The 24,470-nt window shown below is 42.3% G+C and overlaps 1 protein-coding gene across 2 annotated transcripts in view; it reads right to left on the bottom strand.

The window, feature by feature from the left end:
* MAML2 (mastermind like transcriptional coactivator 2) overlaps positions 1-24,470 on the bottom strand; it is a 361,690-nt gene that overhangs the window by 99,013 nt on the left and 238,207 nt on the right. For both annotated transcript variants that reach the window (XM_059070685.2, XM_067038252.1), the window contains exon 2: positions 21,174-22,691. In XM_059070685.2, coding sequence (XP_058926668.1) covers positions 21,174-22,691 — 1,518 coding nt within the window. The remainder of the gene's footprint in view (positions 1-21,173; positions 22,692-24,470) is intronic.

Raw genomic sequence — 24,470 nt, 5'->3', positions numbered from 1 at the left:
CACCAAGAGTACTCAGTAAATAATGCTGCATGGATACAGCAGACCAAGGAGTGGGCGTAACATATTTTGCTTTTGATTGTTCCGCTGAAAGAAATGATTTCAATGACAGAGTGACAAAAGGAGTAGGCAACAAAGAAATGTAAGTAGAAACTTGAGGGTGACTCTATTTCACTCTTTAAAGCTTTGCTACACAGACAATTATGTATTAGCTTTCAGTTCTGAAGTTTAGAAATTCAATGTTACATATCACACAGCCCATCAATATGTTTCCCGGAGTAGATACTGATAATATGTCGTGTTCTCTTCCTGATATAACATTCCCCCAATGAAATCCATTGCTTATTATTATTGATATTGTGCTATCCTGGCAGTAAACCTGAAATGTAAGGAAATAGGATTCTATTCACTATTTCTTATTAGTAAAGTTAATAAATCAGAGAAGGAGCTAACAGTTTATCTATTTCATCACTAGGGTGCTCACAAGTTCAACCTTCCCTCTGTTTCATTTTAGAAAGGGTGCTTATAGGTATTACAAAGTTTGGTAAATTGTTTGATATCTTGTTTCCCACAAGGATTCTATCGTCTTCACTTTTGTATCACGGGCCCCTCAATACTCCACCAATCACTGAGCGCAGGTTTAAGTGCCTACGAGGTGCTGGGGCAAGTACTGGCTGCTGGGGATTGAGAGGTAATGGCTGTTTAGTGAACAAGACAGATAATTCTGGAAAGGGTGAGAAGAGCTGAGCTAGGGGAAGTCGTCTGGGGGTGGATCTGTCTGACCGGCTTCCGAAAGGAAGTGATGTTGAAGGGGAAACCTGACTGATGAGTAGGAGTTTCCCCAAGTTCTCTTTTTCTTTCTTTTCAGGTTACTGGAAAAGCTGTGGCTGAGAACATACGGTTTCATGTGTCATCTGCTACAATGGTCTATGTGAAAAAATGTTTCTCCTCTTCCTAACTGGTGTTCAGATAGTGTAATACCTTTCCACATTGATCATATGCTAATGCGCCTGAGCTATCTGGCCTTTCTGTGCAGTTTTCTCAAGCTTCCCTAAACTTGAACCCTGAAGTGAACCTTGGCGGGTCCTGCTTTGTGGGTTCCTTGTCTGCACTTTTAGAATCAACTTGTTAATCGGTTCTCCTCTATCCTACCTCAGGGCAATGCGTAGGTGAAAAAAATTCTTCATTTTAAAAGAATTACAACAGAAAATTATTCTGACTCTATTGCTGTGAGATGTGATTTTCACAATCATTAGAAATATCATCTGAGCCGAGTCTCAGAGGCACTCGGGGAAAAGACAAGCCTGTAAAACCTGGACGTGTGAATGATGTGTGTCTTGTAATGTCTGATGGAGCAGAAAAGCCAGCCTTGGAGAGAGAAACCAGCTCCCCTCTTAGTCTCTTTACTGTTTTCTCTCTGTGAAATTTTAAATTCCACATGTACTATAATGCAGGCAATGATGGAGAGCTGCTCTCATTCTGAAAAAGAGTAGATATATGTATATGTATAACTGAATCACTTTGCTGTACACCTGAAACTAACACAACATTGTAAATCAACTATACCCCAGCACAGAATAAAAAATAAATTAAAAAATAACATCAACATTTACAAGATATGGATAATCACTCTGAATCAACAATTCATAGGAGATATTACTGTTTTACATACATGCCAGGTATTTTTTGTTTTACCTCTCTAATGAATATGATAAAGTATCACATTGTTTTAATTTGTATTACCTGTTTACCAGTAGTATGAGATATTTTACCCTATGTTTATTGGTCTTATTTTATTTTCTGTATTTTTTTTTTTTTTTACAAATGATGCCTATTGGTGTCATTTTCCCAACTTTGTATTGAGTTTTCTTGTTGCTTTTGTCCTACTGATTTGTTTGCAGTTATGTGTGTGTATGTAACTATACATATTCTAGATATTAAAGATATTTTTAATTCAAAAAATTTTAAATTCCACATGTGCTATAATACAGGCAATGATGGAGAACTCTCTTTTCACTGAGACATAGACACACACACAAGCACACACACACACACACACACACACACACACACACACACACACGAGCACAGCCCTTTAGAGCTGCCTGCTTAACTTCTCACAGCGACTTCCTCCATTTGGGATGGGCTGTGGTCCCCGAGGGAAGCCTCGGCATCTGAATTTGGCAGGGAATCCCATTCCCATGGAAGTTGGGGCTGCCCTCACACTCCCAAGGAACAGCTTGCTGAGATTCTCACCCATTTGCCCCTGGCTTCCCTGGAGAACATGTACACACAAGGTGGACCAAGGAAGGGTCTCCAATATTCCCCAACTCACACAGACCCACAGGTGATGAGAAACTTCTTGCCTCTAGGTATGAGGAAAATGAAATCTCTGTAGATCTTCACCAACCCACTGCTCTACAAACATGAATGTTGGCAGCGCTTTCCATATCAAAACCGTCCAAGTAGAGCCTGACCTTTGGGCCTTGGGATCCAATGCTGAATTCACATCCATTTAGATTTGACCCCATTTCAAGTGTTCAGAGAAATGTGAAAGAATTTTACAGTAGACCCTCCATCACCCACCCTCCCCCCCCCAACTGAATGAAACATGAGGAGGAAAAACAAATGGAGAGATTTGTGAGAATGGTTGGCTTCGTCTGCACTTGCAAACAGAAATAGGCAATTTGTCAGAGTTTAAATTGCCTTATAAAGTATCTTTATACAGCAGACGAGATGGTCAGAAATGCATTTTTTGGCCCCAATTTCCTTTCATTTCTCCCTCGGGATCTCTCTTTCCTACTTTCTACCCCATCTTTCCGACCCTCTGGTTCTCTCTCTGACTTTGGCTATGTAGGCAATTTCAACGTCATCACACGCGTGGGTCAAAACCCTATTTTAGGCATCATCGTGGTTGTAAGAGAACTGCTTTTTCAGAAGCAAATAGTTCTGTGGACTATTCACAGCATACAAAACACAGTCTCATCTGCCAAGTCCTGCCTCTCAGACCTGGTGTGGAGTCTAGGTACAGCCTGGTGGGGTCACTGGGCCTGGCTGTCTCACTGGTGTATTCTTCACTGCCTGCTGCTCTCTCTTTATATGTTCTATGGAATAGTTCTATGAAAATAGAACTGATGGCTCCCATCTGTTTTACCCTGATAAATTAAATAAACAAAATTTAGTCCACAGAACTGGTGTGGATGGTCATCCCTAGGCATTAAGGTAGAATCCACGCTCTAAGTCTCTGTAAATGACCCCTAGAAATGCAGAGCTCTACACCCCTTTCCTGGTGATGTTCTGGCTAATCTCATCTCCCCTCTTCCCTTGGTCTGAAGGCCCTCTTCCCTCCGCCGTGAAGGTTCAGCAGAAAATACTCCTAGTTTCCCGGTCCCAAACCTGGAGCCTGGCTGAGGGGGGAGCCCCCTCCTGGAGGTTTCCGTAGCAAAGAGCTCTGTACACACCTGGGGCTCGCATGTCTCTCTTGTACTGTAATCCTCTGCTTCACCAAACAGATTGTCTTCCTGATTCCGCCTCTATTCCTGGCTCAATCAATGCGCACTGAACAAATTTTGTTTCTCTTCATGTAAAGTTAGAGAAATCATGGTTAGGCCTCGAATTGCTCAAAGTCCATAGGACTCAAATAGACTTTATACAGGCTCGCCTGAGGACTTAATAAACTTTCTTTAAATTGTTCTTGTGGAAAAATGCACCAGGGGTGCCAAACAACCAAATTAAAAATGAACTTTTGGAACCCAACATTCAAAAGTGGAGACTGTTCAGAGAACAGTTACCTGCTTCTAATTTCTGACTGAATGAAAGGGTTCATGTTTCTGCCTTTGAGAGCAGGGGTACTGGAACAGCCGCCAAGACGCTGCTAGAGAACAGTGCTAGGAGTGTGGAGGAACTCTCCCTTTGCTCCAGCCCCATAATTTCTCTGCACCAAGAGTCTCCCTCATTTAATGACAGCTGTATCTGAGGTGTCAAGCCCTCCAGTGAGGAAAGCTGTCAGAGGGCTTTCACTGTGCCAGCATGAATGAAATGCATCCATGGTATTTGTTTCCTTGCACATTAGTTATATATATGTGTGTGTGTGTGTGTGTGTGTGTGTGTGTGTGTGTATGTATATAAATATATATATATACAACAATGATTCTATCTTCTTTCCTTCATTTTAAAATCCTTTCCTATGTTTATAACCCTTGTACTTACTATTCTGTTTTGTTTCTGAGAGGGCTATCAGTACAGATTTCCAGGCAATGCGAGCTTGGTATATCCTGCAGGTACAGTACACAGCCAGAAGTATGTATCATTCCTTCTACACAGTTAGTTATCCTGGATGTCTGTTAGGCAGGAGCTAAATGTGATAAATGTCAGCCAGTGAACTGACTGGCATAGAAACCAAAATCCACCAGGGAGAAGGGCAAAACCACTAACATATTTTCAGTTGTAACCAGATCAGACTGTAACTGCCTAATCCCTGATAAGTAAAGGGGGATAAAGAATTGAAATCTCCTTTGGAAATAGCTCTGTTACAGAATTTCACAGAAAAATGTTAAAAAAACCCTTGATGTACATAGGACTATGAAAATAAGATGTTCTATTAACCAGAATTAAATTACACACACACACACACACACACACACACACACACACACACACACACACACACACACCAAACACATACATACATGAAAGTAAAAGGGCAGTCAGTATACTGGGCCAGAAAATTGTCTGACATTGCATTAAAGACACAGTTGAACAAACTCCTTGAGGGCAGGGATTCTGCATTCATGTTTTTGGCTAAGAGACACAATGTGTGGAGCTGGTTAGAAGCAGACAAACATGATCTGAATTCCAGTGCTGCCACCTCATAGCTGTGTGATGCAGGCAAATTACTAAGCTACTCTGCTCTCAACTTCTTCATATATAAAGAGGAGAAAATGATTCCTATTTCTTTTTTTTTTTTTTTTTGCGGTATGCGGGCCTCTCACTGTTGTGGCCTCTCCCGTTGCGGAGCACAGGCTCCGGACGCGCAGGCCTAGCGGCCATGGCTCACGGGCCCAGCCGCTCCGCGGCATGTGGGATCTTCCCGGACCAGGGCACGAACCTGTGTCTCCTGCATCGGCAGGCGGATTCTCAACCACTGCGCCACCAGGGAAGCCCCCTATTTCTTAAGAATGTCATGCAAAGAGCACCTAGCTCATTGTAGGTGCTCAATACATGAGGGTTCCTTTCTCATCCCTTCTTTGCACATTCTGCAGCACCAAGTATACTAACTAGGACACTACCTATGTTCAACAGTTGCCTTTCTTCATGTTTTGAATTCTTTTTTCTTATCTCCTTTAATGGGTTATGATTTCTCTGAAGGTTTCAAGATTTTACCTCTCATATACCCTTTGTCAGGGAGCTCCTGGCAGACACAGTCCACCAAAATGAGAGTAAATAAATAAACAGAAAAATAGAAGAATCCCATCCTAGGATTCCCAGGATGGTGGCAGGAAGGCCTAGGATGATGGTGTATCAGCAGGCCTAGAGAACACCCTTCAGGATCGTGGTGAGGACAGAGGGGTCCTGGGGAGACACGTCCAGGAAAAGAAATGGAGCAAAGAGATTCTCTGACGGGAATTATAGTGAGGAAAATGTACTGAGATGTTTTACAGAGCTGTTGGATGGTATGAAAAGACTTAGCCAGAGATTCAGAGAAACTTCACAAATGCAAGCAATGTTGGACACTTCACTTCTGGAGAGGAATTTTAGTTATATATACCGCTTGTCTTAGCAGGAAACATTATTTCTCTCTTCATGACCCTGAAGACACTGATATGAACTCAAGCAAAATTTTGACATGGCCATGATGCGACAAAGGGGGAGAGGGAGAAAGGCTGTAAATGGAACTAAGATCTTCATCCATTATAATAAGAAGCAGTAGGTAGCACCTAAGATGAATAAATCAAGAGGCACAAGTTACGGATCAGTTTCGAAATATGATGGCAAATACCAGAAGCAGCAACTCAAAATGATGAAAATGGTTTCCTCTAGAGACTAAGGGTGAGGGACGGGGTGCCAGCGAATGGTTTTTGCATTTTAGCACTGCTTGTCTTTTTAAATTATGCGCATGTTACCTTGATAAAAATAAAAATTTTAAAAATGAGGACGGTAATTATATTTTATACTCATAAAATCCAGAATTATAGAATAAAATTGTAACAAAGGAAGTAAACAAGGTCTGATTACTCAAGGTAAGATACTCAGCAACAAGTGTGGTTCCAGAATATTCATGCACTGTATTTCTCATTCCCATGGAGCTCCTACCACACAGCAGATCCGTTTGTTATATTTCTTACAGCAGCTGACATGGCTTTCTGTATACAGGAGGTGCTTAAGTTTCTGCTGGATAATAAATAACTATACCAACTGCTGAATATTTTCATGGTGATTTTTAATGAGCTTGGTCTGAAGAACAGAGGGGTCACATCTGGAGTTTATAGTTTTGTTTTATATGGAGGGAGAAGATTATAGCTTAAATGGATTTGAAAAGTCTCTCTGAAATCTGATTCTGAGGTAGACATTCCACAGGTCTAATCTACTTTATACAATGCAGGGGTTTGCCAGAGACTCGTTTGAGACAATTGATATTTGACTGAGGCAGTCCAACGGGAATTTAAATTATGCATTCTTATATGGTCTCTAAACTCTACTCTTGGGATAAGCCAGAACTCTGGTTTATAATCTCTGTCCTGAAGGAACCTAAATTCTGGGGAGATGCCTCAGGGACACCCTGAAAGGGCGAGGGGAGGAAAGAAGTATTCTTGCTAAAACAGGGTGTGAAAACCACTGAACAGAGTTTTAGAAAACATTAATCTGACCACATTATCTCAGCTTCCTGGGGAAAAGTATTCACTGAATTAAAAGCTAGTATTTTGGCCTCAGATTTTGTAATGCAGCTTAGTAACAGAAACATCAAGGTAAACAGTGTCATAGTGTCTTTGCAACATTTCCAGTGTAAGATGTCCATCATGTTACCTAATTCCCCCAGTGATAAATGTACCTTTGAATCCACGTCCAGGAAAAAGTTAGCTTCCATTGATGAACCTGCATGCTTTCTTTTATGTTAATAACAACAACAAAAAGAACCCCTATATTCCCCACATGATTTCTTTTTTGCCTTAGTTGCCTGGAAACGCAGAGCTAAATGAGAGTTCAGTTTTGGAAATCACCCATTGCAAGTGTCTACTAACATTTCGTTTACATTGTTTGATTGGATTTGGTTCTGAGGGTCCTTATTTTGCAAAGAGAAGCAAGCCAGCACTTGTGAATTGCCTACCAGGTGCAAGCCTTGTATTTGTTGTATGTCTTATGGGTTATTCCATGGAATGTGTTCAAGAATCCTTAAAAATCGGTGTTGTTGTTCTCACTTTACAGATGTTGCAGCTTAGTTTCAGGGAATTTAGGTAACTTGGCCAAGGCTATATGCTCATTATGGCTATATGGTCATTAAGATGCTTACGAATGAAGTAAGCAATATATAAATTCTCAATAACATACATTTTATATTCAGATTGATATCAGAAATTATTCAAACCTATTTATTTTCCTTTGATTTCAAGACCATACAGCCTATCTCTCTCTCTCTCCTCTCTCTCTCTCTCTCACACACACACACACACACACACACACACACACACACACACACACATGCATACACACACAACAGCTTCTTTCTTTTTTCATTATTTACTGAGTTTTTTAAAAATTAATTTTTATTGGAGTATGGTTGATTTAAAATGTTCACTCCATAACTTTCCCTTCCTTCTTTTCTTCTTTCCTTCTCTGTTTCTGTTTCTGTATCCGTATGTTGGAACTTTCTCTGTTAGCCCTTGGAGGTACAAAGATGAATGATAAAGCAGACTCTGGTCTCAAGGAGCTTACCGATTAGTGGAGGGGTTAAAATACAAACTTACCAACAGTTAAAGGTTGAAAGTAATGAATGCAATGAGAGATGCAAAATGCTTTGTGAGTTCGGAGTGGGGAGGGAAATTTCAGTGTCCCAACTCACTACGAATTCACAGTTCACTGGACCAAACAGATACCTAAACAAGTATAATACAATGTAAGAACTGTACTGGAAGAGTTTTCACTCTGTTGTACATACTAGAGGGGGAAGAAATGGACTTTACCTGTTTCACAGCTTGAGGAGGGGCAGGTACAGCAACACGGGCACTTAGGGCAGGGGATGGAGAGGGCCAGGGGCCAGGGTTCCAGGACACCTCAAAACTGTCTAAGCAGGTGGACAGGATGCTGCAGCCAGCGGGGAAAATGTAGTGGTTGGGCAAAAGACCTTCACTGGGAGGAGAGCTGGTCTTGTGAAGTGGAGGGAGCCTCAGGGAGGGACTGGATCTTCGATAAAGCTGTAATTCCAAGGCGGAGGCCTGGCAAAGCCACAAAGATAACTGGAACCTCAGCCACTGGGCTCAGCCCCAGGAGTGTGGAGCAAGGCAGAATTTCTTAGACACACTGTCCAGCCCATTACTGTGAGGGACAAGGGAGCATTGCAAGAATGTGAGCACATGGGCAGTGGCAGTGGTCATGGAGAAGAGAAAGACGGGTGGATGGTTATCAGTGGCCTCCGTAGTAGCACCTGGGAAGGTGGCCTAAGGCAGAGAGAGAGGAATCATACTGACACAGAGGTCCTGAGCCTGGTAACTGGGAAACTGGGGCTCACAGGGGTAGGAGGGCTGATGGGAAGTTATTTTGGAAAGATGCTGGGAGCTTGAGCAAGCTTGAAGGTAGAAAGGAGAAAGTGAAGATATAAGAGACTAAATGGATAGACCAAGTCCTCTGGAGCAAGAGCGGAAGTCCAGAGTTGGCCATTGAGAAGCCAAGAGTGAGGGGCAAGGGGGAGAATGGGTCAGGGGACCAGTAAACTGGCAGGGACGTTCTAGCGTTGGCAGAAGGGAGGAGCTACCTGGGCCCACAGCAACTGCACGTTCAAATCTCTGAAATGTTCTTGGCATACAGATCTGGTGAAGGTCTCCGTGCCCCTGGCTTGGGCCCCTCCAGTATATTCCCTATACTATAACTTGTCTGAGGAGCAAATCTGATTTTTTTTTTTTTTTTTTTTTTTTTTGCGGTACGCGGCCCTCTCACTGTTGTGGCCTCTCCCGTTGCGGAGCACAGGCTCCGGACGCGCAGGCTCAGCGGCCATGGCTCACGGGCCAGCTGCTCCGCGGGACGTGGGATCTTCCCGGACCGGGGCACGAATCCGTGTCCCCTGCATCGGCAGGCGGACTCTCAACCACTGCGCCACCAGGCAAGCCCCAAATCTGATTCTTTAACATTCAATAGGTTTGAATTTCGCAACTACTCTGTGGTAGGCATAAGTTATGCCTCTGTTTTAAAACAATCTGTACACTTTTCTCCACAACTTTCTATTGCCCTCAGGATGAACTTCTAACCTCCTTTATGATGGTGTTTAAGACTCCTCATGATCTGGCCCCTGCTTACCACCCCAGTCTCATCTCTCCTCTCCTGACCTTGCACTCCACAGTCCAGCCACACTGAACTACTTGGAATCTTCCAAAAGAACTCAGCCTCTGCCTGGAAGGCCTTTTCCCTTTCCCCTCACTGCCTCCTAGTCTTCCTTGAGGTAGGCACTTAGATAATACCTCCTCCAGAAAGCTTTTTCTGGTTCCCAAGGCTACACTAAGTGCTTCATCTCTGTGTTCTCAGAATACCTTACAGTGACTTCTATCAGAAACCTTATAACATTACATTATAATCACTCGTTTCTTTCAATTACTTATGAAGAGGGATTGTGTTTGGTCATTATTGGTAAATTATTGATGTTCTGTACATGTTTTCTGAAAGAAAAAATCATGTGCAATAATGTTGATAAAATTCTTATAAGTGACTCTTATCTGCATGATTCCCCGGGATATAGGTCAGTCCAGCCTCTGTCAAAAGTGCTTCTGTCGAATCCCCTTCCACAGTTTTAACCCATGGAGCAGCTGCGAGTGAATTCTCTGAACTGTTGTCAGGTCCATGGGCAAATGTCTTAAGGGCAGACTTGGTATAGATGAAGGTGGAAGGGCTAGCTCCTGTTTCTACCTTCTGAGGAGGAGAGGGGGGATGTGTTGGGGACCTTAAATCCTCAGAACAGAAGAAAGGATGATGGGTCAATGGTATAATTCCTCTGCTCATTTCTTCAGCAAAAATGTTGTGGGTGCCAACCACAGAGGAGACATGTTAGGGACTGGAGTATAAGCGTGAACAAGATGGACACAATTCCTGCCTTCAAGTGGCTCGCTGCTTCGCTGAGGAAGACACACAAGGACAAAGAGATATGAGGGGTGATAGCTGTTGAAAGAGAGGAAGTAGAGGCAACTAGCAGAGAATACAGAATGGGAGCTTATCCAGATTGGGAGGCCAGGGAAACCTTCTGGAAGAAATTGTTTAGCTGAGACTGAGAAAGCTTAGGGTTAGGTTAGCCAGGCAGAGTAGAGCGGGAGAATGTTCCAGAAAGAAGGAACGGCATGTTTGAAGAGCTGAGGGTGAAAGCATGGTAGTTTTCAGGACTTCTGTTGGAGGGAGCTGGAGGGCACAGTGTATGGGAGTCTGCAGGGCACAGACAGGTGATAGCGTGGGGCTAAGGGAAGAAGAAAGCTGAGAATAGAAACCAATCCATCTGGAGGGCTTGGCAGGAGCCAGGTCACACAAAGCCATGGAGGGAGCTGGATTTCATTATGAGAAAATGAAGATCACTTAAGGGGCTTAGGCAGGTGACAGACATGGTTAAATTCCTGTTTTAGAATGCTCACTCCCCTGGCAGGTTGGCAAGATGGCAAGGACTCAGGCCAGTCAGCAAGCACTTGATGCGACAGGGGCAATGTTTTTCCCATGGGTGTGTCCATTCAGACTTCATTCACCTGTGCCAGAGGCTTGCGGGACACAGAGACGGGGCTGCCAGCTCATCAGGCTCTCCCCAACGTGCATCCTTTTCCAGGAAAAGTGTCTTCACCCTTGTTGCCAATAACAACTCTAGTGGCTAAATGTCCTCGGCACCCCTTCCTAGGCCTGCCATAAAACAGGCCTCAAAGGAGTTCAGGGAGAAGAGGTGAGTTCAAAATTGGTCTGTAGGGAAAGGGTAAAAGAAGAGAGGGGACAGCCAAGGGGAGGGGGTACTGGACAAAGACCCAGAGACATAAAGTCGAGATGTGAGCCAAAGACAAGAACATGAGGTCCACGCACTCTTGTGTTCACCCACACAGGCGTGTGGGCTACAAGACATAGGGCCAGAACAAGCTCCCTGTTTATGAAGTTCATGTTTCCTAAAGGTGGAGCTGAACTCAAGCTCCTGTGAAAAGCAAACTGGAAAATGCCAGTGATTCAGGGTGGAGGGAATTAGCAGCAGAAAGGGAAACAGGTCAACCACCCCCATTCTTTCATCCTCAAGGACCTTGAAACTTGATTTTGCAGGATGCACAGGCCTGTAGTCACTGGCCTCCCTTTATTCTGCTCTACTCCATTTACTGCTTGGAGAATAAGGTGCCACTTTATTGTTCAGATTCATTGCATAAAATGCAAATATTCATCCAGAGTTGTCTAATTAGCATCCAGAGAGCTGCCTGGGCTCTGTGTGTGTGTGTAAGTTGGGTCTTCCCTGCTTGCAACACAATGTAAAAGAGTAAGATGATTCATTCATGTTACATCACTCTGATTCTAGAAGTCTAAATATTTGTGTGGTCTTTTGTTTCAATCCTAGAACTTCTTTTGGTAAACACTTTCTGAATCTCAAGTCTCTGTGCCTGACTTTAATTAACCATTAATATGAACACTGACTGATTAGCACACTGGCTAAATGGGTTTTTGCTTCCTTTTGATTTCACAAAAAGACCCCACCACCCCCCTCCACCAAACTGATACCAACTGACATCTGATTAGAAAAGGCAAAACTAATTGGAATGGGTGCAAAGGGGATTGTTTGAGTCACTTACATTAATGCACATTACAGTTAAGTATCTGTCATATTTTCCATTAACCCTCTTGCATTTCCCTCTCCAGGATCAAATCTATTTCTTAACCTCATACCCCTCTTTTCCCTAGTTAGAAACTTGGTATTCAACAGGCTAAATTACCCACTAATGCTTTAAATGCACAGCTCTTATGGATGGATGCAAGGCATGGACAAAGACCTTGGAATGAGTCGAATGAGAATAACAGAAGCCATTCCCCTAACTGTGGATTTAAACCCTATGGATTATGATTCCAAGGCTAACATGTTCTTCTTGTTATTGTGTTTACTTCTTTATTGAGGGGTACAGGAATTAATTGTTGCTTTACACCAATTCAGTCTATCATGAACTGAGCTATTGCATACTAGGATGATAAAATGAAATAGAAATGAAAGTGGAATATCAGCAAGTAGCGTTCTATTCTATAAAAGTTTAAAGTAACATGTTCAAAGTTGAACTTGAAAACTTGGGGAAAAGCCCAGATGATTTGGGCTCAGTTACTACATAAAGTGGATTTAAGCAAAGGACAATGTAGTATGCATACCCAATGGGAATCCAATAGTATCAGGGACAGATGTCTCCTTCTAATCAAAAGCTCATTGAGGAGAGGAACCATGACTTCCTGATCTTTTGATGGATGCAAGGACGGTTCTTTGGATCATTTAATCTTTTAGTCTTCAATTCCTGGCACATTGTAAGTGCTCAATAAATTCTCATCATATGAATGAATGAATGCAAAAATTATGGTTTTACCCTATTGTGAACCTCTAACACTGACCATAAACAGGTTCTAAAATCTTGATGGATGATGTTAAAGCAAAAGAGAGTGAATGAATTTTCTTTATCACTTAAAAAAATATAACAAAGACTTTGGATTTTTTGCTTTAAAAACTAAATCACATATCCACTCCTTTGGGTTTTTCCATTTTTATCATGGATCAGAGGTACCAGGAAACCCAGCAGCAAATTAGCCTTGCAACAGAAGCAAGAATAAGTCTTCAATATGATGAAAATAGCTCAATTTGAAAACATTTTCAGATTATTTATAATCTAAAAAAACTTTTAAAAAATTTTATTTTTCCCTTACTACATCACATCTTCATATTTGTTCTCTGTTGTAGTATCAGTATCCAGAACTCAACAAATAGAGCAAGCACTCAACAAATACTTTTTGCATGAATGGATACAAGCTATTGCTAGAGTGAAGAATGGATCAGTACTCAGGTTAGCCTGGAATCTTTAGTTCCTGGCTCCAAGTTGGGCAGACTAGGAGACTAGAGATCTGTGGACTGAGATAAGGCAACTGCATCAGAACTGGCTTAAATTTTGCCTGAGGTAGAAAAAAACTGGGAATGTGGACAAGAGTGAAATTTCAAACAGACATCACAAAAAAGGATCTGTTAGCACAACCCAGACCACCTGTACCTATTTCTTTAACCTAGGCAGCATAGTAGTTATTAGCACTGGGCCAGTGCTGACTGCAACTCTGAGCAAGTTATTTAACCCCTCTAAGCCTCAGTGTCCTCATCTATTAAAAAAGCATTGATAATATCTACCGTTTGGGTTATTTATATATGGCACAGAGTTGGTATTCATGTTAAAATGAACAAACCAAAGAACACTAACAAGACACAAGCAAAATCCCTCCTGCTAATTTTGCCAGCCAAGAGTCTTCAGTACAAGATGACATGATACTATACATAGGAAATCCTAAAGATACTATCAGAAAACTATTAGAGCTAATCAATGAATTTGGTAAAGTAGCAGTATACAACATTAATGCACAGAAATCTCTTGCATTCCTATACACTAATGACGAAAAATCTGAAAGAGAAATTAAGGAAACAATCCCATTTACCACTGCAACAGAAAGAATAAATTACCTAGGAATAAACCTACCTAGGGAGACAAAAGACCTGTATGCAGAAAACTATAAGACACTGAGGAAAGAAATTAAAGATGATACAAATACATGGAGAGATATGCCATGTGCTTGGATTGGAAGAATCAACATTGTGAAAATGACTATACTACCCAAAGCAATCTACAGATTCAATGCAATCCCTATCAAGCTACCAATGGCATTTTTCACAGAACTAGAACAAAAAGTTTTACAATTTGTATGGAAACACAAAAGACCCCGAATAGGCAAAGCAATCTTGAGAAAGAAAAACGGAGCTGGAGGAATTAGGCTCCTGGACTTCAGACTATACTACAAAGCTACAGTAATCAAGACAGTATGGCACTGTCACAAAAACAGAAATATAGATCAATGGAACAGGATAGAAAGCCCAGAGGTAACCCCACACACATATGGTCACCTTATCTTTGACAAAGGAGGCAAGAATATACAATGGAGAAAAGACAGCCTCTTCAATAAGCGGTGCTGGGGAAACTGGACAGCTACATGTAAAGGAATGAAATTAGAACACTCCCTAACACCATACACAAAAATAAACTCAAAGTGGATTATAGACCTAAATGTAAGGCCAGACACTATAAAACTCTTAGAGGAAAACATAGGCTGAACACTCTATGACATAAATCACAGCAGGATCCTTTCTGACCCACCTCGTAGAGAAATGGAAATAAAAACAAAAAGAAACAAATGCACCCTAATGAAACTTCAAAGCTTTTGCACAGCAAATGAAACCATAAACAAGACAAAAAGACAGTCCTCAGAATGGGAGAAAATATTTGCAAATGAAGCAACTGACAAAGGATTAATCTCCAAAATATACAAGTAGCTCATGCAGCTCAATATCCAAAAAACAAAAACCCAATCCAAAAATAGGCAGAAGACCTAAATAGACATTTCCCCAAAGAAGATATATAGATTGCCAACAAACACATGAAAGGATGCTCAGCATCATTAATCATTAGAGAAATGCAAATCAAAACCACAATGAGGTATCACTTCACACTGGTCAGAATGGCCATCATCAAAAATCTACAAACAATAAATGCTGGAGAGGGTGTGGAGAAAAGGGACCCCTCTTGCACTGTTGGTGGGAATGTAAATTGATACAGCCACTATGGAGAACAGTATGGAGGTTCCTTAAAAAAACTAAAAATAGAACTACCATATGACCCAGCAATCTCACTCCTGGGCATATATCCTGAGAAAACCATGATTCAAAAAGAGTCATGTACCACATTGTTCATTGCAGCACTCTTTACAATAGCCAGGACATGGAAGCAACCTAAGTGTCCATGGACAGATGAATGGATAAAGAAGATGTGGCACATATATAGAATGGAATATTATTCAGGCATAAAAAAGAGTGAAATAATGCCATTGCAGCAACATGGATGGACCTAGAGATTGTTATACTGAGTGAAGTAAGTCAGACAAGTATCATATGATATCACTTATACGTGGAATCTAAGAAAAGGGTTCAAATGAACTTATATACAAAACAGAAATAGGGTTACAGATGTAGAAAACAAACTGGTTTTCTAAATGGTTACCAGGGTGTAAGACAGGGAATGGATAAATGGAAAGATTGGGATTGACATATACACACTACTGTATATAAAATGGATAACTAATAAGGACCTACTCCATAGCACAGGGAACTCTAATCAATACTCTGTAATGGCCTATATGGGAAAAGAATCTAGAAGAGAGTGGATATATGTATATGTATAACTGATTTACTTTGTTGTACACCTGAAACTAACATAACATTGTAAATCAACTATACTCCAATAAAAAAAAAACTCTTCAGTATAAATTATATTAACATGTGTGTCTGGAAATTAACTCTGGATCCTGGCCTTAGCACTAGTTTCATGGAGTATTAAAAACAAATTTTTGTTTCTTTTGTAAACTTAAAAGATTAATGATGAAATATCAAAGATAAAATGAAAATATAAAAACAATGCTCCTGGCTTGCCATGAACAACCCTCAGTATATCTGTATCAGAACTCTTCCCTTTGGCCAGCATAATCCAGCCAAGGTAAGTCATAATGGAAATCACCAAATGGTCGAGGGTCATTTGTAATGACCACCTAGCATCTCCTGGGTCTCTATCCTAACTACACTCTAGATTTTAGGTCATGGGTTTGTTACCATCTTTTAGATTCACTCCTCGGTTCTGAGTATACTGACTGATTTTGTTTCCCAGCTTTTTTAGGATTTTGGCTGGGTTCTGTCTTTGGCCCTTCATGCTCCTGACTTCCTCTCAACTGATTCTGCCCCTAAAACCAAACCCTGACACTAACCTAATTGGCTGACCCTTTAGCCAACCCCTAGCCACCAGCAAAGGGGTGGTTTGGATGTTATATTGTTGCAGAACTCTGAATTCATAATTATTTTCTTATTAGAAGAGGCACTCCCAGTTGAATGAAGGTTCTATCTCTTCTCTGGCACTTTCTCTGGGCAATTATAAGGATTTAGAAGTATTGTCAGTATATGACAGCTACAGTGAGTCCTCTTTCCTCCACCCTCAGCTAGACCAACTGGGAAACTATTTTCTGAGTGTTCATCTTTAAGGTTAGCTATACACAAGATTAACTTAAAGACGAAGGGAGGAGAACATTGCTTGATTTATGCCAAGGGTTGATATATAATGCACCGAAGGATAAACTTGGCTAGGTAGAGAGAGTGGGGTGAGGTTCCTAATATACGATTGAGGAGCTGGCTTTAAACTAAAAAGGAAATGTACAAATTTATGTTTTGGTCATAACAAACTATCCATTCACTGGCTGCCTTCCCTCTCAGAATTTTTAGAGATGGGAGAATTCTAAACCAAATATAGAATCCACTTGAGTTTCATGGCTCTAATGTTACAAAAAAAATTCACACTTTTAAGTGTCTGATTATACAGCTTTGAAAAAGACCATTTTCTAGTGCAAGAGGTTAGGGCTTTGGATTGAACTCTCATGAGGCCTGGTCAACCAATAATTCTTTCACACCTTAAAACAAGTATTCAGTGACTTGAAGATAAATCAGAACTGCATGCATTACATCCCTCTCCTGCCCTCTCCCATAACCTTCCAATCGGAAAAAGATGAAAATTATAGCCAGGAGGTATTTCCATTTGCCAAGCCCCAAACACTAGCAAGACAGAGTTGCTGAAGACATTTTGTGAAACACCAAATACCATTTGTTCTCACAGTCTCCAGAGAAGGGATTATTTTAAACTACTCCAGGCACGGAACAATAAAGATGTCTCCAACAATTCGATTATGCTGCATCTATCTCTCGGGTGCCATTCACATCTAGGAGAGCAGAGGCGGGCAGGTACCCAATAAAGGGAGAGGGACATATGAATTCCCCCAATTTCAGTCTCTGCCTAAGCATGCAGCCCTTTCGGGGTTCAGAGTTCTGAAAGGTGAAGAGAAGGCCATCTTTGCACAGTCTACTGGGTAAATTCTAAACAACTGATCAACAGATTCAACTTGTTGATCAAATTCAACAAATTCAATCTATCATTTTGTAGCAGAGAACCAAGATTTCCACCATTCCCAAGGCTGTCCCAATTAACATATCCCACTAGTAAATCTTGCTGAGTTTGACATAAAGTGAGTATGACAAGCAGAAAAAAATTCATGACTACTGTTTTCGTTCAGGATGCTTTAGTTGATAAACTTAAGAATTGCTTAATTTCCTTCCCTCCCATGGCTTTGGTCATGAGTATCAGTGATTTGGCTAATCTGATAGGAGAACAGAGATTTGTACTGTCTACTATGAATGGCAGAGTTAAAACTACTCTCTCTGAGTTGAGAATACTTAGCAATATACCGGATGAGACAATAAAAATGGAAGAACCTAGAAATATGTACATCCAAATGAAAATTACTTCTCAAAATTATCATCTGGGAAGCAACTCATTTACTTTCTTTATTGCCTTCAGGGAAGTTCACAGACCAAACGTGAAATGCAATTCTATCACATCATAGTTATTCTTTGTTTTTTTGACCCAAAGCAGCATTACTCTGCTTGACTGTTTTCAAAAATAACCCCAACAAGATGAATATTACTGCATTGATAACAATCCACTCAATGTGCTAAAAGCTCTGAAGACAATCCCCAGAGAAAAACTCTGCAACTGTGTTGAACAATAACACCATTATTAGAATGCGTCCAACCCCTTCAAAGGTGAATGCTTTCAAGAGGGTAACACTTATTTGACTACAGAGCTCTGATACACTTGCTCACAACTCAGACACAGAACACTTCAGAGTCATATCTCATGGAATTGTTGAGCCAGAAGGGACAATATAGTTCAATTGACAAGGTTGGGATAAGGCTTGGATTGAGTAGCCATTGCCTCCCTGTACAGAAGAGGCCTTTAGCTGGACATGTCACCACCATTTCTACCACTTTTAGAGGGCCTTCTTGAAAAGATGAAAATTATCTTGGCATCATAAGTGTCATACACACTGGGAAAAGTAAAAAAAAAATCTAAGGCACTGGAAGATGTTTGTGGATTTGGTCATTAGCACCCATTGGTGAGCTTGGGTCCTGGAAGCTGGCATGGGGACTAAGGGGTCAGAAGTATGGTGGACAGTTGTTGATATGAGCAATTTGGAGGTGGCAGGAAGGCTCCCAAAGAAGGGCTGATGGGGTACCAAAGAGCTATATTTCCTGTTGTAAATTGCTTATTTTGGTTAAGCTTCATAATGCTCTCTGGAAGCTCAAGCATCGCACAGATATTTTTTGATTCTTTTCTTTAATAGCTCTGAAGGTGATTAGAGATTTGAGACTTTCTCTATCCTCCCAAAACTTAATTTACTATGTAGATTATGTAAATATGGCTCGATATTATAAGAAATATTTCTTTCGAGAATTTCACAATGATCTACAAATGGCCATTCATTTCTCAGCAAATCCTTCTTGTGAGCAGTATAGCCTCAAGTCTGAAAGTACAACTTTCAAAGGAGACCATCAGAATCCTGGCTCTGCTCCTTATTATCTGTGTAACTTTGGAAAAGTCATTTAACTTCTCTGTGCCTCATTTGCCTCACCTATAAAATGAGAATAATGGTAATTAGTTTATATGGGTAAAATGAGATACCACAATCAAGGGGGGGCAGAGGTCATGCCAGTTACAGAGTAAATACTCAATAAATGCTAACTTCTACTAATATCTCATTATTTATGGTCATTTTTATGGTCAGAAGTCTGGGCCCAGGAAAGGTAAATCGCTACCCACTCACCATATTGCTGCACAGAATTAAAGACAGTTCTCTTTTATTCCTCTAGTACTGTTTATGAAAAAATTTGAGACTTACTCCAATGGGCTTCCTACATAAAAGTAATGCTTGTTAAAAAATATTCTGATATCATGTATGGCCCTTTCCATGATAATCACAATAATAGCCAACTTTATTCTAGACCCCCACCTGAGAGATACATCACTTACTCTCCAAAAATCCTAGGATGTATATTATCATCCTCATTTACAGGTGAGGAAACTGAGGCTTAGAGAGGCTCACTGATTCCTTGGAGGTCACAAAGCTAGAATGTCAGAGTTAGAATTTAAACCCAGATTCACCCACAGCAAAGTGGCTACACAGAATATTAGAAAGTAGTTCCACAATACTGTTTGTTTTTAAATGATCCCCAAATTACCCATGCTAAAAATGGAACTTTGTAATATACACATGACTCTACTCCAAGTCCATTCTTCATAATCTACGATTTAGAAAAACACACTTCGTAAGTGGTTAAGAGCCGAAAGTTTACTTGGGACACAGCTCTTGAATCCTAGTTGAGACTAGTTTTCTCCTGGCATATATCTAAGGCAAAGGTTAGCTTGGCCACAGTCTGTGGTGCTGGTGGCATTCTTTTCTGGGCAGTAGCCATACAAACTACTCTAGGAATGTGATTGGAACTAGGCTCTGTGCCGTCATACTGTCCTGACACATTGTTTTGACAGGTAACGTGCTGTCTTTGTGCTTGGACGCTAACACAGATCTGTCAAATTACATGCACAAAGCAACATTCAGCCTTCCTTCCTGCCCGCCTGTCTGCCTGCCTGCCTTCCCTCACTTATTCCAGGAAGAATTTTTCCTTTCAAGTTCCCTGGGGATCAGCACTGATTCACCAGTGTGTGTTCTGGAGACACAGGGCTATCTCTTCATATGATTCCTGTTTGGGGCAGAATAAAACCTCTGCTTTAAGTTAACCACAGGATATAAGGTAACCACAGATTTTTTTTCTGTTGGTAGTCATGACAATTTCATGCTTTAACACTTAATTTACACATTACCTTCTCTGGCAGCCTTTCCTGATTTCCCCTTGCTCAGTAAATACCCAAGCTTTGTGCTCCATATGATTATCCTTTCCACTCAGTATTAAAATGATAGTTTTTAGGGCTTCCCTGGTGGTGCAGTGGTTGGGAGTCCGCCTGCCGATGCAGGGGACGCGGGTTCATGCCCCGGTCCGGGAAGATCCCACATGCCGCGGAGCGGCTGGGCCCGTGAGCCATGCCCGCTGCGCCTGCGCGTCCGGAGCCTGTGCTCCGCAACGGGAGAGGCCACAACAGTGAGAGGCCCGGGTACCACAAAAAAAAAAAAAAAAAAAAAAAAAAAATGATAGTTTTTAAAGCCTGTCGACCTCTCCAGACTGTACTTGCAGACAGAGAACATGTCTTATTTAAGGTGGATACTCAACCCTCATGCACCAGCATGGAATCACAGCAGGATCTATTATGATGGGTTGGGCATTTAGACATTTCAGTTGGTTGGTGTGGGTGGAGATTTGTCATTAAACACTCTTAATATCATGTCTGGCCTTATTTCAATACTCAGCACAATCACAACATCATGCATGCGGTAGGTACTCAGGGCATGCATGTCGACTTAATGACTGATTTATTGACTGAACAAATAAACACCAGGCATGGGCATATCAGAATGTAACTGACAACTGGACTTGTCACTAAAGGCATGGATTCTAGGGCAACATTCTTAATAAGCAAGAGCCTTTGATCACAACAGACCCCAATGGCAGTGATGCTCTACAAGGAAGATACTCTTGCCTCCAGATGCCTCAAGTGAACCTTCATGAGTTCTTCAGAGGCATCTGTCAGCACCATTGCTGTCTTTGTGGTCTTGATTCTGTCCCAGTGCAAACATAATGGTAACCAAAGCAACAGGACCAAGCTGCATGGTGTCTGGGGACTCGGCGTTGGGGGGAGCACAGCACTTACCTGTCTGTGTTGTTGGGAGACTTGGTACCCCAGTCCTGTAATGGGCTGATTCTGCATCTTCTGCAGCAGGATCTTTTGCTGAAGTGGTAACGGTGACCTCAGTAAAGGCTGGCTCGAGAGAGGTTGGGTGGGCTGAGCTGCTGGCTGCTGCTGTGGCTGCGGCTGCTGCTGTGGCTGCTGCTGTGGCTGCGGCTGCGGCTGCGGCTGCGGCTGCGGCTGCTGCTGTGGCTGCGGCTGCTGCTGAGCTGAAATTGAGCTCGGCTGCGACTGCGGCTGCGGCTGGGTATAATGCAGGAGAGGAGGCTTGCTCTGGGGAGGCAAAACGGAAGGCATCTGCTGGTTGGCTTGATCTGAGTTAAAATGAAACAAAGGCTTGGTGCTGCCATGCCGGGGCTCCATGGCTGTGTGGGGGTTATTCATAAAACTCCGACTAAGATCCTGAGGCTTCTGCTGCAGGAGCACGTCCAGAGGCCCTCCCTGGGCCGAGGGGCTGGCCTTGTACATGTAGTTCGCCATAACCTTCGACTGGCTGCCACCTCCCACGACCCCGGGCATGGGAGAGCTCTGGGGGCTGAATGGCTGCTGGCCAAAAGAGGGGCTGGGGATTTTCTCCTGCCCAAATGGACCTGGGGAGGGCCCCGCCGAAGAGGGCAAGCCTGGCCAGCTGGTCGGCTGGTGCTGCTGCATCCGGACGTGCTGCTGACGATTAGCGGCGATCTGTTTGAGCTGCTGGGCGTGGGATACTTCCTGCCAGCTCGGCAGGGCCCGGCTTGCTCCTGAGGCCGTCTGGGGCTGAGCCTGGCTCTGAGGGACCGAAGGGATAGGGGAGGAAGCGGAGAGGGCCGAGGTGGCCATGGAGAACGCAGGGCCGGCGGATGAGGGCCTCAACTGAGGAGAGCCCGAGGGGCCCTGGGTCAGGCCGGGTGAGTATTCACTTTTGATCACCGTCTTCTCCATGGGCAAGGATGGCCGGGGAGTGCTCCTCTGGCTTTGCTGACCCAAGTCGATGTTAAACGGGTCGTCCTGCTTTATGGTGGCGTTGATCATGTTCTCAAGCTCAAGGTCACTCATGGGAGGCACAGATATATTGGTCAGTTCATTGAACAGTTCCTGCAGCTCAGGATCCATCAGCTGCTCTCCGGGGTCATCTCCGTACCTGTTAGAAAAAATATTCTCCTGGGTCACTTGACCATCCACGTGCTTGCTGCAAGAGAGAGTCTCTCCCGGTTCCTTCTTCACTTCCTTTAAGCCCATGTTGAACATACCATTTCCAGGAGAATGTGTATGGGTTGGCAGCGTGGCAGTCTTTCTCAGGGGTGCTTGGCTCATGGGCAAGGTCCCTGACATCATATGACTTTGTCCATTATTTACTTGGAGGCCCCCTTGTCCTGCAGTGAGGTTTTCCCCAACACGGATTCTTTTGATATCAAGGAATGAGTTGTCGACAAAGCCATTAGGCCTCTTGCTGTTGGCAGGGGACAGGTTAACTATCTGTTTTCTTTTCAAGGAACCCTGGAGCTGAAAGACAGAGGGAGAATAAGAAAACAAAACATGAGATATTTTTCCAGATATGTGTTTAGTCAAAAGAGACAGAATATTTGAATGTTTTTTCCATTTACACACAGGAGGAGGCACAAATGAAGCCCAGTTTGGAATATAATGAAACTTACAGTAGCACAAACAGAGCAAAATGTTTCTGGAGGAGGAGGTCAGTGAGGGGCGACAGGTCATAGAGGTTCCCATGACTGGTACGTTGGCCAATGGATGAAGAATCCTTCACATGTCATGGGGAGTTATTGATAATGCTTAACGATTAATCACCAAAGTGGTGTTGTTTTCTGGAACAGGCCAAACTATTCCACATGCATGCACACATAACCCACATGGCCACAGCCCACTGGACTGAACACAATTTTTGACCAAGATGGGAAACACTGTGGAGTCTAAAGCTGGGACCCAATTTCCAGTTTCTTTTTCACAGATTCAACCCCATCATCACTCTTACCCTCTAAGTAAGTAATCAGAATAGTTGTCGTGTCGAAGGAGGTAATCTCTCTGTTGTTTAACTATTTTTCTTCCTATGATTCTGCAGCTTTGCATGTAAGCCCCTGTAGCAATACTGGGTGGGTGCTCAGAAGCTATGAGGTCATTATTTATCAAATGAGACACTCTAAGCACAGATTTTCCTGGGGATTCATTTTTTATCTGGCCCGTCTCTAAATCTCTTAGCCAAAACCAAGGTGTAGAGAGGCAGTACTTCCTAGTGGTTAAGAACTCAGGCTCTGGAACCGGCGGAGCTCAAATTCCAATCTGTCACTGAGTGCTAAGTGATCCTGGCTCTGGACTTATCTGAGCCTCAATTTCCTTACCTGGAAAATGGGGACAACAGCACTTAACTCATAGGAAGACATGAGACATGTAAACGTTTAGCACAGGGCTTACTGAAGTAAGAACTCAATAAAGTTTAGTTTATAAGAAAATATGGCTTACTACCTTCTCAAAGAGGAGCATCTCTCTAAACAGCAAGAGTAACAACAAAATATTAAAGTATTTCAATCACTCACTCAGTGATAAGACTGTATTCTATTAACTTCAGACATTATAGAGAGATTTAAGGACCATACAGTCACACCAGTAAATTAATAAGAAACATAAAACATGCACCATTAATCTTGAGATCCTTGTTGCTTTGCCTCTAAAGTGAGAGGCTATATCTAGCAAAGGGTGGCTTTCCCAGTGCAGCTGACCCACTTCAATTATTTAATGTTCGCTCAAGATAATTGCAAATTACTGAGGCAGAAGGACACTTCCCAGATATAAAATTCTATCACTTCTCCTGTCCTCCCTTTTCTCTTACCATCACTCCCCCACCCTCCTGAAGATTTCTAGGTAACCTAATTAGAAAATGAAATTAACGTAACTGAGCACCTATTACATGCTAAGTACTTTAAATATGGTTATTTTATTTTCCTTAGTCTTTACAACAACTCCATTAGGTATGCATTATTTTATAGATAAGGAAACCAAGGCTCAGGGAGGCTTAAGTAACTTGCCCAGTATAAGTGGTAGACCTGGGCTTTTACTCAAAGTCTGCATAGTTCTAAAGCCTGTGTCACTTCCACTATACGATGCTGGAGTCACCTTGTTCAGGGCTAGGGTCTGCCTTGCACGAAGAGGGAGGGGGTAGTAAGCACAGAGATATCCTGGATCTCTCGTCACATGATGAGGAATCAGGGAATGGCAGGGATGCAATCTAGGGCTGAGTGTGAACGATATGTTTCTTGTCATGTAGTTCCT

This window comes from Kogia breviceps, chromosome 7, assembly GCF_026419965.1.
Source record: "Kogia breviceps isolate mKogBre1 chromosome 7, mKogBre1 haplotype 1, whole genome shotgun sequence".
NCBI classification, from domain to species: domain Eukaryota; kingdom Metazoa; phylum Chordata; class Mammalia; order Artiodactyla; family Physeteridae; genus Kogia; species Kogia breviceps.
The sequence above is the reverse complement of the archived record's forward strand: the minus strand, read 5'-3'. Positions and strand labels throughout refer to the sequence as shown.